The sequence below is a fragment of the Lagopus leucura genome, unplaced genomic scaffold (genome assembly GCF_019238085.1).
Source record: "Lagopus leucura isolate 7727_CA_CO unplaced genomic scaffold, USGS_WTPT01 Super-Scaffold_810, whole genome shotgun sequence".
Taxonomy (NCBI): Eukaryota; Metazoa; Chordata; class Aves; order Galliformes; family Phasianidae; genus Lagopus; species Lagopus leucura.
Window position 1 is genome coordinate 5,622,834 of NW_024962261.1, and position 16,713 is coordinate 5,639,546.

The 16,713-nt window shown below is 38.3% G+C and overlaps 1 protein-coding gene across 1 annotated transcript in view; it reads left to right on the forward strand.

Moving 5' to 3' along the window:
- Positions 1 to 2,388: 2,388 nt before the first annotated feature.
- Positions 2,389 to 16,713, forward strand: part of ADGRV1 (adhesion G protein-coupled receptor V1) — a 253,152-nt gene continuing 238,827 nt past the window's right edge. The window contains exons 1-3 of the mRNA XM_042866113.1: positions 2,389 to 2,410; positions 15,514 to 15,698; positions 16,563 to 16,712. Of these exons, the coding sequence (XP_042722047.1) occupies positions 2,389 to 2,410; positions 15,514 to 15,698; positions 16,563 to 16,712 (357 nt within the window). The remainder of the gene's footprint in view (positions 2,411 to 15,513; positions 15,699 to 16,562; position 16,713) is intronic.

The window sequence follows — 16,713 nt, forward strand, 5'->3', positions numbered from 1 at the left end:
CAGAACACAGTTTTGTTCAAAGTCGTGTGTAAATTACTGTGAAACTATCCATGTGAATTAGAGGGGTCTCAGGCACTTCCTTTGTCTTCTGTCTCAATAATTAGCAATGTTTAATATGCATTGGTTTACTGTGATTGAGGACTGGGTGCTATTAAATCAATCTCTCTGATACTGGGCAGTGTGATAACTACCTGCTGGTGGGAGCCAAACCAAATGTAGGGTCTCTTCTCTTCCCAGAAAAACTGTATGAAAATGGGAAAAATGAGAAATAATTTAGACTGAAATAACATTACAGAACAATTCAAATACAGAAACAGTTCAAAATTATTCCTAGTGTTAATATCCAGTTTTGCTTCTGTGTAGCAAATCGTCTACACCTTTATCTTATTATGCACTGAAGATCTTTCTCTATCCATGCTTATTTGTATACAGAGTAAGTCCAGAGATTTCATCTTATTTAATATTTACATATTATCACAGAACTCTAAGATACACAACATCTAATCTAAGATAGTCATCTACACTCCCTGCTTAGAAAATAGAGATAAACAAGCACCTCTTGGAGGCAGTTCATTCTATCCTACTATGTGGCTAGGTGAGACTAGAAAGCTGACTTTGAGTGGAATGCTTTATACCTTTAAGCATTTATTTTGGTTTTGTAAGTTAAATACTTAAGATCTTTGTTGTTTTGCTAAGTAATTTTTCAAACCTCTCATCACTCTCTAGCATCTTCTTTGTCTTTTGCAATTTACTTACATTATTCCTGAATTGTGAATCATGCAGCTCTATGCAGTACTGGTGTAGTCAGTCACTAAACTAATGCTATCAGAAGATGTGCAGTGTTTAAAATCCTGTCATTTTGCCGTTGTTTTTGCTTTTTCCTTTTAACTTCTGTACTGTATTTCTTCTTTGCAAAGTTAATATTAACCTTAGCAGATTCTCTGCTAGCACTGTATAGTCCTTTCTGTGTATCACTGTGATAATTTTTTTCCATATACTCCATGAACTAAAAACACCAAAGAAAGCTCATTTGAAATGTAAGAATTCTCAAAAAACTGTAGCAAATATTGCAAATGTCATTCAGTTTTCATTCAGAGCAGAATTCTGTCCTGCCTATGTCCCTAAATATGCTATCTCAGAAATAAAGCTTTGAGCATTAATATCTAAAATTGTGCTGGAGTTATGCTTGGTTTTATTTCTAAATACTAAAATTCTAATATTAGAAAAGGATTTTATGATAGCTTTTGTTCATTCAATACTAATGAGAAACGTGATTTTAAAAAAGTGCACCTGACAATATTCACACAGTAGGTGTGTATTTTTACAATGCTTTTGCATCATGTTGTGACAGAGCCATGACCTTTCTGGTTACTTAGGAGTGCAATTTTGATAAAAGTACAAAGATTTGGGACCAGAAAAAAATGATAGGATCTAGAAAACTCAAAGTATTTAATATGTGGTTGTGTAGTGCTATAGATTGAGAATGTTTGGGGAATTAGATTTCATTGGAGTTAGAATCAATGACTTTTTACAAATTTGATGGAGTGGTTTCAATTTGTACGTGAGAAGAAGGGAGTGTTGGGAGCATTCGTGCATCTAATGAGATTTGGCCTACATGAAATCATGCTGCTGCTCCTGCTGCAGTAGCACTTCCACTTTTTTAAGAGCTAGTTGCTATCTCACTGATTCTGGAAATAGGGTAAAGATCGTGTAAATGGGACTAAGTGAGTGAGTTTTCATCAGAATTCAGTATTTTCAGTGTTCTGGGGCTTAGATGCAATGTTTTCTGGAAAAGTAGGAATCTTCATAGCTTGTTTACCATAAAATAGGAGAGTTGTAGAATCTGGGGGCAAACACTGGCGAAGCCTGGTTGCTGCCTCTGTTTTGAGGTACAGGTGTGGCTGAGGATTTGTGTGGGATGGAGGTAACCATAAAACAGGAATTAGACACTAGTGAAATTACCGAATCCAAAGTAACTGATCTAGGGATGGAGATTTTACATCCCTGCCCAGCACTGGATTGTGATCGGCTGCTTGTCCAAGGGCTTGAATCCAAAATCTGTCATCCTTCAGGCAACACCTGGCAGTTTGCTGCCTTCAGTAATAGAACAGTGCAGTCCCAACTCAGCGGAGAGACAAACAAGGCGGCGACTGGGAGGCTGGCTCTGAAGTACAGCGGCACAGGGGCAATTGTTGGGGTTTGAAAAATGTTGTCCTCTTCCATCCCACCCCCTTTTATCTCCACAGCAGCGGAAAGGCAGCAGGAGCCGGAGGAGGGAGGAGAGTGCTGTACTCTGCGCAGACAGGAGGGAGGAGTAGTAGACGGAGTGCATAATGCGTGAGTGACAGCGAGTGTGTGCAGGCGGCTCGCTGAGTCTAGAAGACGCAGATGTCCATGTCCCCGGGTCTAGGTAGGTTTGTCGTCTCTATTTTTCTCGTTTGAGGTGGCAGTCAGCTTGGAAGCATCCTGTATGAGTGGCAGAGACCTGCACTTCCCAGCTCTAGAGTTCTGCCAGCAGCACCTGTTGCAGCAGAGACAGGTTTAGCCAGCAACAGATAGCAAGCGTGCTGCTTACCCACGAGTGGCCACTGCATAGGGAGCGTGCTAAGGTTTCTGTTGTTCCAGCAGCTCCTCTTTCTGCTTTGTAGAGAAGGGCAAGAGGAGACCACAGTCCTTCCAGTGGAAAATACTATTCTCAGGGCAAGATGTCAAGATGCACCTCAGCCTGAAATGCTCTAACTGGCAGTTTTTAATTCAAATATGCATGAAGCTTTAGGTGTTTTAATTATGTGAAATAAAGTAGGTGGGGGAGCTGTACGTGCACTGTGTTTTGCATAAGTGAATTAAAAGAATGAATTTTCAGAATTATCATCAGATAAGAAGTGAGTTGTAAACAGGTTAGTGGTTACAACTGGAAGTCTTATGCTTATGGCTTTTGATATGCGATTCCATTTTAAATGTTGCATAATTTGCTCTGGCTAACCCAGATAAAGTTAATATCAAATGTACACAGAACTGTTTGCCAAACATCTGTAATTGTTTTATAATGAGCCTATAATTGCTTTATAGTATTGACGTGAAACAACATGTAAGTTTTTTAGAAATCTTTTTCTCTATATAGAATCCAGAAGTTTTAGGTTTTTGTTTGTTCGTTTGTTTTCTCTTTGGTTGTTTTTGCACTTTGCACCTATCTTCTAGAATGTGTCTTTCAATTAAAAAATGGACATTTTGAGAATCTCCCATGAGATCAGTTTAGGAAGTGGAAGTAGAATGTGATGTATTTAGGAACTAGCCTGTCTGTCCCAGAAGCCTATAACAAGCTTTTTCCCTTTAAGTGTCTTCATGACTTCCATATGAAAAGAACAAGCAGATTCCCAAGGAAATAAAATAATTTGTAGAGTACTCTGTTCAGAATTGAAATGGCCAAATGGTTGATAATGTAACAGCTAATGTATTTCAAGAATGCACAAGTTTTGATTTCTAAGTATAATTATTTCTAAGCTAGTATTGTCACTATTATTAATGCTATTACTGATTTCTTACATGCACTTTTTTTGTTTTAGTAGTTTGCTTGAAAAAATCAGTGGTGTTTACCAAATTTGTGAACTAATAAGTTAACTAGTTAGCATCAGTAATAGAGCACATGCTTACTATCTTACAGTTGTGGTCTGTATCCTGCTTACATGGAAAACAGCAGGGAAAAAAATGCTACTTTCTTTTGTGAGAATTTTTCCTGGACAGTTTATTTTGCTGCCAGCATTTTTAAGGCTGAAAAATATTACCAGATGAACCTTAAAAAAGTGATGCTCTTGAATAAGAATGATCATTATAACAACTAAACGTATTGTGGTATTCTTCCCCTGGAATTTACTTTGAGCGTCACTTAAGTGAAAGTTTCAGAATGAAGTCAATGATGTCTAAAACATACCTTGTTATTAAAACTTGTGCAGAGAATTAAGTTATGTGCACACTTTGGCTTTCACTTTTCAATTTGCTTTTGGCTTTACATTAAAGAAATGTAAATGCGTGCTCAAGAGTGCTCAAGTCTGCAGATGCTAATCTTTAAAACACCTGAGTGTTTCAGTGACTTATGCTGAATTACTGCAAAAGTTATGAAAGCATTTACCTCTAAAGTATAGTACTAAAGAAAAATACAGCTACAGAGAAGTGTAAGGATCTCAGTCATGAGACACAAACAATTTGGGAGAAAAATTTTTGTGACCCACAAGTGACCTATAAAAAGTGATTTGTTACCCAAATGCAATAGTTGTTCAGAATTACAATGTGATAAAGATGAAGTGATTGTTAAGTGTAGCATTTTCTAAGAGTACTTCATAGTTACTACCTGTAAGCTTAGAAGGCTTTAGTTTTAGGATGCTTCATTGAAAACTCAGTGGAAAAGCACATTCTTGCATGATAGTTCAAAAAGAAGGAGAACTAAAATTTGTTTTTGCTCCATCTTGAGTTTGTTATCCTCCTAAATATCCAACTCTTGATGTTATTAGAGAAAGGATGTCCAATGCCTTTAGCTTTCTTTTATTGCTGGTTACCCCTGCTCTGTTTTTTGGGGCTTTTTTTTTTTTTTTTTTTTTTTTTCTTTTTTTTTTTTTTTTTGGCTTAATGATGAACTGATAAATTCACCAGCCTTTTCCATAGCTGTACTTTATATTGAATCAATGTGTAAGTTGTTCTCTAAAAAAAGATGAGCAAGGAAAGATAGAATCATGCTGAAATTCTTTTCTGCTCTAGGAATACTGGGCCTTGACCTTCCAGAGGTATAATCATGTACATAGCTATTTTTACATGTGTAATCCTACTGTTTGGTTTGACTCATTTGTATAAATTGCTTGCATTTCAGCTCCGCAGATTTAGGTATAAGTCATTGTTTGATATGACTGTAATGTAATACTTTTCCTCATTGGCATAATACATTAAAACTCAAATGCTATACAACATCTCAATCATCAAATTTAAACTTTCTGGACTATTGCTGCCAATTGTATGTATTAGTCCTAGTTACAGAAATTCAGCTATTCTGTCTGCTTAAACAAGAACAATATTATTGTTTACTAGAACATAAGGATCGACAGAAGGAATCAGTGTTACCTGACATTTGTCTTATTCCAGCTGGATCCACTGTTACCTTTTATTACTCTGAAAGATGTTATTGTGTCTGCAAAGCCTCACTTGCCTCTACCACTCTTTAAGTGAATAATCCCACTGGAAAATACTTTACGTGCATAAAGATTTTGAAGTTCTCTCCATATATGAACATTTGTGGCATTTTGCAGAAAGAATTTGGAATCCATGAGTTGTGAAATATATTAAAAACGTGGAAGCCAGAGTTTCATACTTTGGCTTATTAATATTTCCTATGAAATTAGATTAAATTGGTTTTACAGAGATAATTTGTAAATCCCAACTAGCATTATTCGTAGGATAAAGTTGTACTTATTTAAGCAGGCTTATCTGACAGGCTAAACTAAGCAATATGCATGATGCTTTCCATGTTCATTGCATTTTTGTGATTGTAGATTTTGAAGCAAGTTGAAGACAGAATTTCCTCCAGAATATCATAACAAATATTTATATACATACACCAAGATATTGGTTTGGTTATCTCAATTTGTATCTACTCTAAGTTTATTAGAGTATAACTACGAGATTCATGTCTAGATTGCTGAAGAAACTTTATTCTCGTCAGTCACTTATCATGGACTGGTCCAATATGTTACAGCCGTGAGTGGTTTCAAGCTTAGCTTCATTAAGGATTTAACATGGCCTTAATTCAGCCATCTGTTATGGGTTTGGCAGACCAACAGATCTGAAGAATTGGCTGGAGCTTTGGAAATTTCCCACATTTTTAAAGGTTAGGAAAAGTGCTATCTTTAAGAATAGATTTTGAATAATTCCTAGCAAGACAATGATGCAGAAGTAGGATAAAAAATGCATGTCATTCTCTGAAGCACAGGGTCCCCTGTCTGTCTTTAGCTTTGCTGAAAGGTAATTAGCATTTCAACCAGCCAATTTGGTTACATGCAATGAAGTACTTTAATTTGCTGCTCGCGGCTTGGTGCTGTTGAGAACTAGCTCTGTGTAATCCTCTCAAAGCACCTTTCTTTCCAGCATAGTTATTGTTGCTGGTCTTAAATAACTAATCAACAAAGAAATTTCCTTGTCTGGAACTACAGGGTGCCTTAGAACAAGGAAAAGAAATAACCATTTAATAAGGGAATGATTATAATTATTAAATAGTGATTATTAAATTGTGACATAGGTTAAAAGGTTTAGAAAAGCCAAGGAAAATACAATATTTGAGAAAGATAGTGTGAGAAGTCTTTGAACTCAAGCAAGTTTTGCTTGGGAAGTTCACTTCAGCACGTAACTACTATATCATGTATTTTATTTAACTTTTTTTTTCTCCCAGATTTAAGGGATTAATTCATAAAACAGATTACAGAGAGTGCCTCATGAACTTTAGAAAATCATTTGGAAAATGATTACTTAAATAAGAAGAAGTCTTTGGGCTGTAATTCTACAAATCCATATCTGAAATGAAAACAGCATTCTTTGCTGCAGTCCAATAACTATATGAATACACTGCAGTATAGAAATGAAGCTCATTTGGATAAGCTTTGTAAATTTAATGTATTTTCATATTTAATAATATACTTTTCCAAAGTCAAGAATAATCACTGAGACATTTATTGTGACAATTAGGCAGCACATTAAAATACCGTGTGGATCATAAATGTGTATTAACTTGTAATGATCCAGTGTGAAGAGCAACAATTCTATGGTCTATCTGACATAATGCCACCTAATCCTCGCCATTATTCTATAATCAACATAATGCTGTAATCTATACTATTCTATAATTCTACACTTTAAAGACGTTTTTTTTTTTTTGAAGATTACTGTGTGTGGAACATTATTACAAGCAGGCTGTTTATGTTTTTCATTTTGTTTATTTTCAGTGTGAGAAAAATAACCAGTATGTCAGAGAAGCCCAAAATTACTTGTTCTGATATATTCTATTCATTCACAACATAGAACTTCATTCAGGACAAGTGCTTGTTGTACCAGTTTTGTCCTTTGCTCCCTTGTTCTAAAAATATGTTAAATGTTGAGGACATGAGAGAAACTTGCAAAGTGGAGAAATGAATGGAAATTATTGTGAAAGCTCAGATCTTCACTCAAGGAGAATGCATAGGTTGTTCCTCTCTGAAGTCTGCAGAACTTTCACAGCTGTATTTTTTGTCCCATGTACGCAAGAGCCTGTTTGTGAGATAGGCTCAGACATTCAGTTGTTTCCACATAAGACTGAATTGGGAGTGCTAAGCATCTTCGTAGTTTTTGTTGTTGTTTGTTTATTTGTTTTAATGTTTTCTTCTTTATGCAAGAAACTGCATGAGAGTGTGTGAAAGCTTCCTTACAGTGTCTTAAGCTCTACACTGAACAAAAGACAGCTCAAAACGTAGGCCCTGGTCCTGGAAAACCCTGTAAAACAATCTCTATTAGTGAAGGATTTGTGCTGTTTCCATATGGCTAGAAAAGACCTGGTTGAAGCTGAAAGCTAGATTTACCTATTTGTATAAAACTATTCCAAAAGAACACACTGTTTTTTACAGTACATAGTTAAATCTACATGTAGGTAGATTCTTTTCAGTTATGTGAAATTCTGCAGCTGAAATCAGTGTTGGGCTGGTTCCCTCCCCTCCCCTCGCCTCCCCTGTTCTTTCCCCTTTCCCTTCTCCTTTATACAATCTAAGACAAAGTCAACTTCCCACTGTTGTATTTGTTAACATACTAAATGGTAGATTTTAACCAAAGTTTGTTTCAATTAGGCTTTGATATCTGTTTGAAATATAAAGTAAACTTAATAATGATTAATGATTAATCCCTGTTCACAAACAGGGAAGGTTTGGTGGGAGATGTGGAGGTTGGAGGCTGTCTTGGACAGAGTGATCATGAAATGATAGACTTCGTGATTCACAGTGGAGCCTGGAGGGGGAATAGTAATACTGCTACCTTGGACTTCAGGAGGGCAGACTTTGAATTGTTCAGGGGACTAATAGGGGGAGTCCCCTGGCATTCAGTCTTAGCGAGCAAAGGGGTCCAAGAGAGCTGGTTGCTCTTCAAGAAGGAAGTCTTAAGGGCGCAGGAGCAGGCAGTCCCCCTGAGCTGCAAAATGAGCCGGCGGGGAAGAAGACCGGCGTGGATGAATAGGGAGCTATTCCTGAGGCTCCGGGAGAAAAAGAGAATCTACCGCCTGTGGAAAGAGGGACAGGCCACTCAAAATGAATACAGGAAAGTTGTTAGGATGTGTAGAGGTGAAATCAGAAAGGCAAAAGCCCAGCTTGAATTTAACCTAGCCGCTGGGGTGAAAAGGAATAAGAAACTCTTTTATAAATACATTAACAGTAAGAGGAGGACAAAGGAGAATATCCACTCTTTGCTGGATGAGGCTGGGAATGTGACCACTGAGGATAAGGAAAAGGCGGAGGTTCTGAATGCCTTCTTTACGTCTGTCTTTAAAAGTCAGACCAGTTATCCTCAGGATACCCCTCTCTCTGACCTGGTAATCTCGATTGGGGAGCACACTAACCCCCCTGTGATTCTGAAAGAAACAGTCAGAGACCTACTGCTCCAGCTGGACTGTCACAAGTCGATGGGGCCAGATGAGATCCACCCGAGAGTGCTGAGGGAACTGGCGGAGGTGATAGCCGAGCCGCTTTCCATCATCTGTCAGCGCTCCTTGTTGACTGGTGAGGTCCCAGAAGACTGGAGGCTTGCCAATGTGACTCCCATTTATAAGAAAGGTCGTAAGGAGGATCCGGGGAACTACAGGCCTGTCAGCCTGACCTCGGTGCCAGGGAAGGTTATGGAGCAGATCGTCTTGAGGGAGATCATGCGGCATGTGCAGGGTGACCGGGGGATCAGGCCTAGCCAGCATGGGTTCATGAAGGGCAGGTCCTGTTTGACCAACCTGATCTCCTTCTATGATCTAGTGACCCATCTGGTGGATGAAGGAAAGGCTGTTGATGTGGTCTACCTAGACTTCAGCAAAGCCTTTGACACTGTCTCCCACAGCATTCTCCTGCAGAAGCTGGCAGCCAGAGGCTTGGATGGGTACACTCTTGGCTGGGTAAGGAGCTGGCTGGAGGGCCGGGCACAGAGAGTGGTGGTGAATGGAGTTAAATCCAGCTGGCGACCGGTCGTGAGTGGTGTTCCCCAGGGGTCGGTGCTGGGGCCTGTCCTCTTCAATATCTTTATTGATGACCTTGATGAGGGCATCGAGTGCACCCTCAGTAAATTCGCAGATGACACCAAATTGGCTGGAAGTGTGGATCTGCCTGGGGGTAGCGAGGCCCTACAGAGGGATCTGGACAGGCTGGAGAGCTGGGCTGGAGCCAATGGGATGAGTTTCAACAAGGCCAAATGCCGGGTCCTGCACTTCAGCCACAACAACCCCAGGCGACGCTACAGGCTTGGGGCGGTGTGGCTGGAGGACTGCGTAGAGGAAGTGGACCTGGGGGTATTGATTGATGCTCGGCTGAACATGAGCCGACAGTGTGCCCAGGTGGCCAAGAAGGCCAATGGCATCCTGGCTTGCATCAGAAACAGTGTTGCAAGCAGGAGCAGAGAGGTGATTGTTCCCCTATATTCAGCACTCGTGAGGCCGCACCTCGAGTACTGTGTCCAGTTTTGGGCCTCTCACTGCAAGAAAGATATTGAGGCCCTGGAACGTGTTCAAAGAAGGGCAACAAAGCTGGTGAGGGGTCTGGAACACAGGCCATATGAGGAGAGGCTGAAGGAGCTGGGAATGTTCAGCCTGGAGAAGAGGAGGCTCAGGGGAGACCTTATTGCTCTCTATAACTTCCTGAAGGGAGGTTGTAGTGGGCTGGGGGTCGGCCTCTTCTCTCGTGTCATTAGTGATAGGACCAGGGGGAATGGTTTCAAGCTACGGCAGAGGAGATTCAGGCTGGACATGAGGAAGTATTACTTTTCAGAAAGGGTGGTCAGGCACTGGAATGGACTGCCCAGGGAGGTGGTGGAATCACCGAGCCTGGGGGTGTTCAAGGAAAGACTGGATGTTGTGTTGAGGGACATGGTTTAGTAGGAGCTATTGGGAATATGTGAACGGTTGGACTGGGTGATCTTTTAGGTCTTTTCCAACCTTAGTGATTCTATGATTCTATGATTCTATGAATAATTTCCTTGGAATTACTTTAGATTAAAATTATGTGACTTCTACAACTAATCAGAAGTATTGACTGGTTCGCTGTTAGACCAACAAATTATAAGGTAGCAGCAAGTGTACCCTCTGCTTGCTATCTGCAATCAGAAGCTGTTGATTCAGCAGGGCTTGTTAGTTTTTTCTTTTATTTTCCAAATGGGGACTGGTTACCTCAGAAACTCTATAGCATTTACGAGATAAAACTTGGTTCTCCAGTGATTATTATGTATTTCAAAATTTAAAATTCAAGGTTATAATATAGATCCATCCAAATAGTTCTGAAGAAGTAATAAGAAGAAACTGACAGAAATCTTGCATATTCTGGGCATATCACTACTTTTTCCTATTAAGAAGATGAGATGACTTGGATTTCTCATCTGGGTTCTGCCATGGCCTCGGCTTGCGTTTTTATGATTTTCAGCATTGGTTCCTGGCTATGATGGTGGATTTACCTTTAAGACTTGTAAAACAAAAATGATGGCAGGTAGTTCATGTGTCTTTTCTTCCTTAGGATGTCTGTGTTGAAGGATAGTTGCCTTTTTCAAGGAAATATTAGTTAGTGAACATTACTTTTTATATCAAGGTGTTCTTCACTTTCTGATCAGTTGGCTACTCTTAGTGATACATATAACCAAGAACAGTAAGATTTTTTTTTTAAATACTGCAGTTTTTAGGAAGCAAATGGTCAGGTGAAACCTTTCCTTGATGTTAGTGTCATTCTGTTTAAATGCGGATAAATCTTATGACCTGAGTTTGTGCTGTAGTTGTACTATGCCATGGTAGCAGTAGTTTGTAAGAAGGTAAGCAAGGTAAGCAAGCAGCTGAGTACTAAATCTTCAGGGCAGTGAAAGATGATCATAGGATTTCTGCCCCTTGTAGTCCGCATTTGTGCTTTGACTAGCACTTTCCAGTGTTAGTAATAAAAAGGGGTACCTACAGTGCCCTTGTAGTAAAGAGGAAGACAGGAAAGCCTAGAGAGCAAAGGTATCAGTGACACCAAATGACATGCATGGGAATCACCGAAACAGACTCATATCTGAAATGCTGCAACTTTTAGTGCTGTCCTTAGTGAGAAGAAGTGCAGAAAACACAGTACTTGATACTTACAGTTCTCATGCTTTATTCACCCTAAAGCAAGTTGAAGTATATATATATATATATATATATATATATATATACATATATATGTGTATTTAGTAAGATTCTTTCAAAATAACATTTTTATATGCTCTGCCTTTTCTACACTCCAAAAGAGAGAGACGTACTCATCCCACATCTAAAAAAACAAGCAAACAAATAAAACAAAACAAACATGACCAAAAATAGGATCAAATGTAACAGAAACAAAAGGTGCAGACTGGAGTAGTACAGTTCAAATGCTTGGTTTTGCCAGCATCGCTGCTGTGTTTCCTTTTGCATATGTGGTAACTGTAGGAACATTGAGGCAATTTGGAAAAAATTTAGAAAAAACAGCACCTAACAGTCTGTAAGGAAATCCTTCAGTGTTAGTTTCAGGTCACACTGCACAGAAAGTAGAAGTCTAGCAAATCAAAGTTGCTTTCCTCTATTGCTTGCCAGTACTGTTGTAAATTTCAGTGGTTCTGAGATTGCAAAAAATAGAAATGCTGAAAATATGCAGGCTTTTAATATATTTCTGCAACAGACGCAGGGACGGTAATGACCTTGTGAAACTTCTTGCTCTGTTCTGTTCCAGTGTACTACAGAGAATCTCCTCTTTACATATGAAAGAGCACATGTATTTCTCTCTCGTCGTATTTAACCAAAGATGCTGTTGGGTGCTGACATCTCTGCTGTGAATAGCCTTCTGTCTGGCAACCATTGATAGCTGTAATGCTGTACTCAATGCAAAGTACTAGGCATGCCAGTTTTTGAATGTTCTACTTGGCTGAGTGTCCGTAATCACGTGGAGTAGACAAAGACAGGCAGTAAAATGTGCACTAAACTTCACACTTGCTGTGGTGTGCCATCTCAGTGGACTTCAGAAATCTATGATAAGTAGTACAAAGATGAGCATTGCCGATCAAGTTGTATCTTGTGAGCTGGAAAGTTCTTGCTTCAGAATGGTTTCTTGTTTCTTCTGACAAGCAACAATGACCAGTCTGAAGGTTAGGGTCTTTAATCTTTCCATCTGCTTTGTTAGTGATCTCCCATTTCTTTTACCATTCTCTGTTCCATACGTGACATCTTATTTCATTTCAGATTTGGAATCTTTTGCAGAACGTTTATTTCTCTTCATCTATGCATGTGCCACTAGGTTTTAGGTTTTCTCATTATTCACTGAAAACAGCCAATAGATCTTTAATTTTTAGGGAGTTTAGATTTATTAAGCATGAAAGCCAGTGTAGAAATCTGCAGAAAAGACTATTTGTCTTTGTAACAGTCTGCTGAAATGACCACTTATTCTTTATGAAGTTTAAAATCTTCATCTAAATTTGTTCCATAAACGGGGAAAAAAATGAGTTAATTCTGGTGATTCAATAGTTACAAGAAACAGCAGGTTCATAAGCCTTCCACTCCTTAACTCCAGCTGGACAGCACATTAAAATAGTATTACATCATTTGTGATATCACTTATGAAATTACTGTGTTAACTCTGTATATGCAGGGTTTTAAGTGTCTGCTTTTTCAAGGGAAACATAACTGCACTTCAGAAAGCACTGTAACACGTGACATAAGATGTGAATGATCATGACACAGAAATGCTGAGTTTGACTTCTTTGCTTTTTTATTATAAGGTGAAGAATGCACATTTTAGACTTCTGAGATTTTCTGGTACCATTGGGATGTCTGCATTATTTGTTTGAGAGCTACTTCATTTTAGATGCTGGAAAACAGTTTTATTATTGTGTACTGTATTATAATAATTATTATAGTATTGATGCTCTATGGTGTATCCCACTGCTGGTTATTGTTTCAAACATTGGATTACTTCATTAATCTCATTTAAAGATGGACTGGATGTTTTGAATTGAAAGATCTGAAAAGTGGATTAATCAGTTATGATCTGATCCACTACAGTTTTAGATTTGAAGAAACCAAGTTATAATCACTGTTTATACACTGGGATGAAGAAGGTGGGGAAGAATCATTTCTTAACCCCTGATCTTGCAAGGGCTTCTGCTGAACTTTATGTGGTGCAATTAATAACAAACAAACTGCATTCCTGTATAATTTTGTTTAGCAAAACTGGAAATAAAGTGCACAGAGTGACTTGATATTTAATAAAGTAAGGCATCTTTTGGGCTGTTAGGAGGAATTTGTTCTTCATTCTTCAAATCTTGATTCATGTTGTATTTACTATATCACATCTTTTTAAAATAATCCTGATTTTCAAAGCTGAGGTTATGTGAGTTAAAACTGCTTTTGGCAGGCTGTGCAAGGTAAATCTTAGTACAAATAATGTAACAAGGAAGAATACACACCAGCTAAATAATTGATGGTATGATTGTGAAACCTCTCTTGTTCCACAGGAGTAATCCTATAGTTTCAGAATGCTCTCTAGTAGAAGTAATAGAATTCAAGTAATTCTAAACTCTGTAATCTTGCCCTCAAGGATCAAGTTTTCAGTATTACTTACTAGAAGCATGTACCGTGGGAAGATATTTGCAAAGTCTATGACGAGGTAACAGCAGAAGCTAAAAGGTCAACAAATTCCTCAGTTCAGCATGGATGATGCCTGCATTTGCAGACAGTGTGATTGTCTCAGAGTTTACAAAGGTTACACAACTGTTCACTCCCAGGCTTGAAGGCTGGTGTTTATCTGAGCAGTTCCACACAAAAACGAAAATGTTCTGCAGATTAACACAATCACCTTTTGAAATGCTGAGGATTTTTAAAAAGCAGTTTTTTGTTGAGGTATTTTTCATCTTTGCTTCTTGCAGTTGGCTTTTTCTGCACTAACATCACTAATAGATCACTTCTTAAAAATAAAGCCTTGCTCTTGAAAGTCTGCTACGCATTTAATCCTTAATGAAAGTCATAGAGATCTTGAGTGACCATGTTCATGGGAATCAAATTCAGTTTGTAGTAGTGCAAAGTGCTGCAGGAAAACTGTTTTACTGTATGACATTTTCACTAGAACTAATGAAACACTTTTCTAAGTAGATTGCAAAATGTTTGATAGAACAAATGGTCCTGATTTTTTTGCACTTAGCTTCACTGCTCACCTATTCCCTTGGTGATGTTCAGTAGAAAAAGAGAATATTTTATTATAAGTAATTAAAATCAGCTAATTTTGTCATTCTGCCAATCCTGCCCTAGATGAATTCTCAGAGACACTGATAGCTTTACTGACTATATTTACAGCATATACAATATGTCATGTCTGTGAATAATTTTTGTTCTTTAACAGGTTTGAAAACAGCTTTATTTCAAGTCCTCTTAGTGGAAAATTAACCTTTTTGCAGACAGAATTTACTATAAGATGAATGAAAGTCTGGAAGTCTTTCTGAAGCTTTATTAATTTTACTGGTCCAATGGCTAGCTTGTTTTCTATTCTTTACAGGATAAAAGTTATCAAATTGCATGCATAAAAGAATTAACATCTGTACTGTATCCGAAGTGTTTTATAATTGCAAATTTGGCATACACTTCGCAAAAATATGTCTCTGCATAGAGATTCTCTGTGACAAGAAAGCATGGTAAAATCATAGGGTAAGAGAAGCTGTGAAAATTATCTTACGTAAACATGCAAATGTTTAAAAACATTTCATGATCTGTAAGATAGCAGAAGATGGTATACGAGGTAACTGCAAACATCCAAAACTTCACCCTTTGTGGCAGTTAATATATATTTTTAAAGAGAATTAACAGCATGAAAAAAAAAAATGGAACTGGAAGAAAGAGTAAGTTGCCAACCTCAAAGTAATTTTGCTGATGAGAAATGAAAATAATTGTGCAATATTATGTTTGTTGTCTTAAATGATGTTTTTTATTCCTTCACTTGGAAAACATTAAAAAATGCTTTTTAGAATATCTTTAGATTAAACTTGTAAAAATAGAATTGGATACAGAAGATAATTGTGTTATCTAACTTGATCATTCTTGAAACCTGTGTGTGTTTTTTTTTCTTCTCATTTCTGAAGCTCACTGGGAAAACAGAATATTTGCAGGGTTTTCAGAAACCCTTTCGGAAAAGTTGTCAGCATTGGAAGTGTCAAGAGAGATTGTTTTATATATTTTAGGTACAGAATTTATTTTTAATTATTCATGTTTTTGTGTTCTTGTTTGTTTGTTTGTTTGTTTCCATACAGGGATGCACTCTGATTCTTTATTAGTTTATTTGATTTTAGCAGCACTCATTCATTTCACATCTGGAGAAACAGAAGTGAAGTTCAGTGGACAAACAGAGTTTGTAGTTAATGAAACAAGTACAACTGTGATACGCCTTGTAATTGAGAGGACAGGGAAGCCTGCTAACGTCACAGCAGTTGTGTCGGTAAGAAACTATGCTAGTTATCTTCTCAGTAAATATTAATATTTGTTACATTTGAGTGTTGCTTATACTTTTGCCAAGCCAGTGGAAAGGAAGGTGATAGTTCACTGGAGCAGTGCTTCATTCCAAGGGGACTGTCCCACTCTGCTCTGCTCTGCCGTGGTGCAGCCTCATCCACAGCACTGGGTGCACGTTTGGGTGCCACAATATAAGAAGGACATGAAACTATTACAGAGCATCCAAAAGAGGGCTACCAAGATGGTGGAAAACAAGACATCTGGGGAATGTCTGAGGCCCCTGGGTGTGCTCAGCATGGAGCAGAGGAGCTGAGGGGAGGTCTCGTGGCCACCTTACTTGTCATTGAACCAATGCAATTTTCTTTGGTTGAGCAAAGTGAAAGCGGAGCTTTACATTCTAAAACAATTCATCTTTCCCACCAATTGCAAAACATTGTAGGCTACATTTGTAGTCTCCTTCTATTTCCTAGAATGATGATGGAAGGCAGGAGGCAGTAACATCTTCAGGTAAGGTAAGTTCAGGTGGCCTAATATAAGCCATGTGGATCTGTGCTTGGAACAGTCTTTCTGTTGAGAAATAGTCATATGGTACGCTATACAAAAGATATCCAGTGACAAGGAAGGATGTTGTAAGTGGTTCTGGGGAAAGTGCTGTTATTTCTGGTTACTCAGCATGGGTAATAACAGCCCACCGTCTGCACCATTATCAAGAAATAATTTGTGTAACAGCAGGGTTAATAGCAGGAGAAATCATGTTCAAAGAGAGTACATGAAATCTGGGAAATCAGTCCAGAATATTATAGAAGGTCGTACAGGAAGGAGGTGACATTCAATTGTGCACTTATTGTAGATTCATGGAGAAGACACGGGAGACTTTTTTGACACATACGCAGCTGCATTTATACCTGACACAGAAACAAACCGAACAGTGTATATATCTGTTTGCGATGATGACCTTCCAGAGGCAGATGAGACATTCACATTTTATTTGACGCTACCAG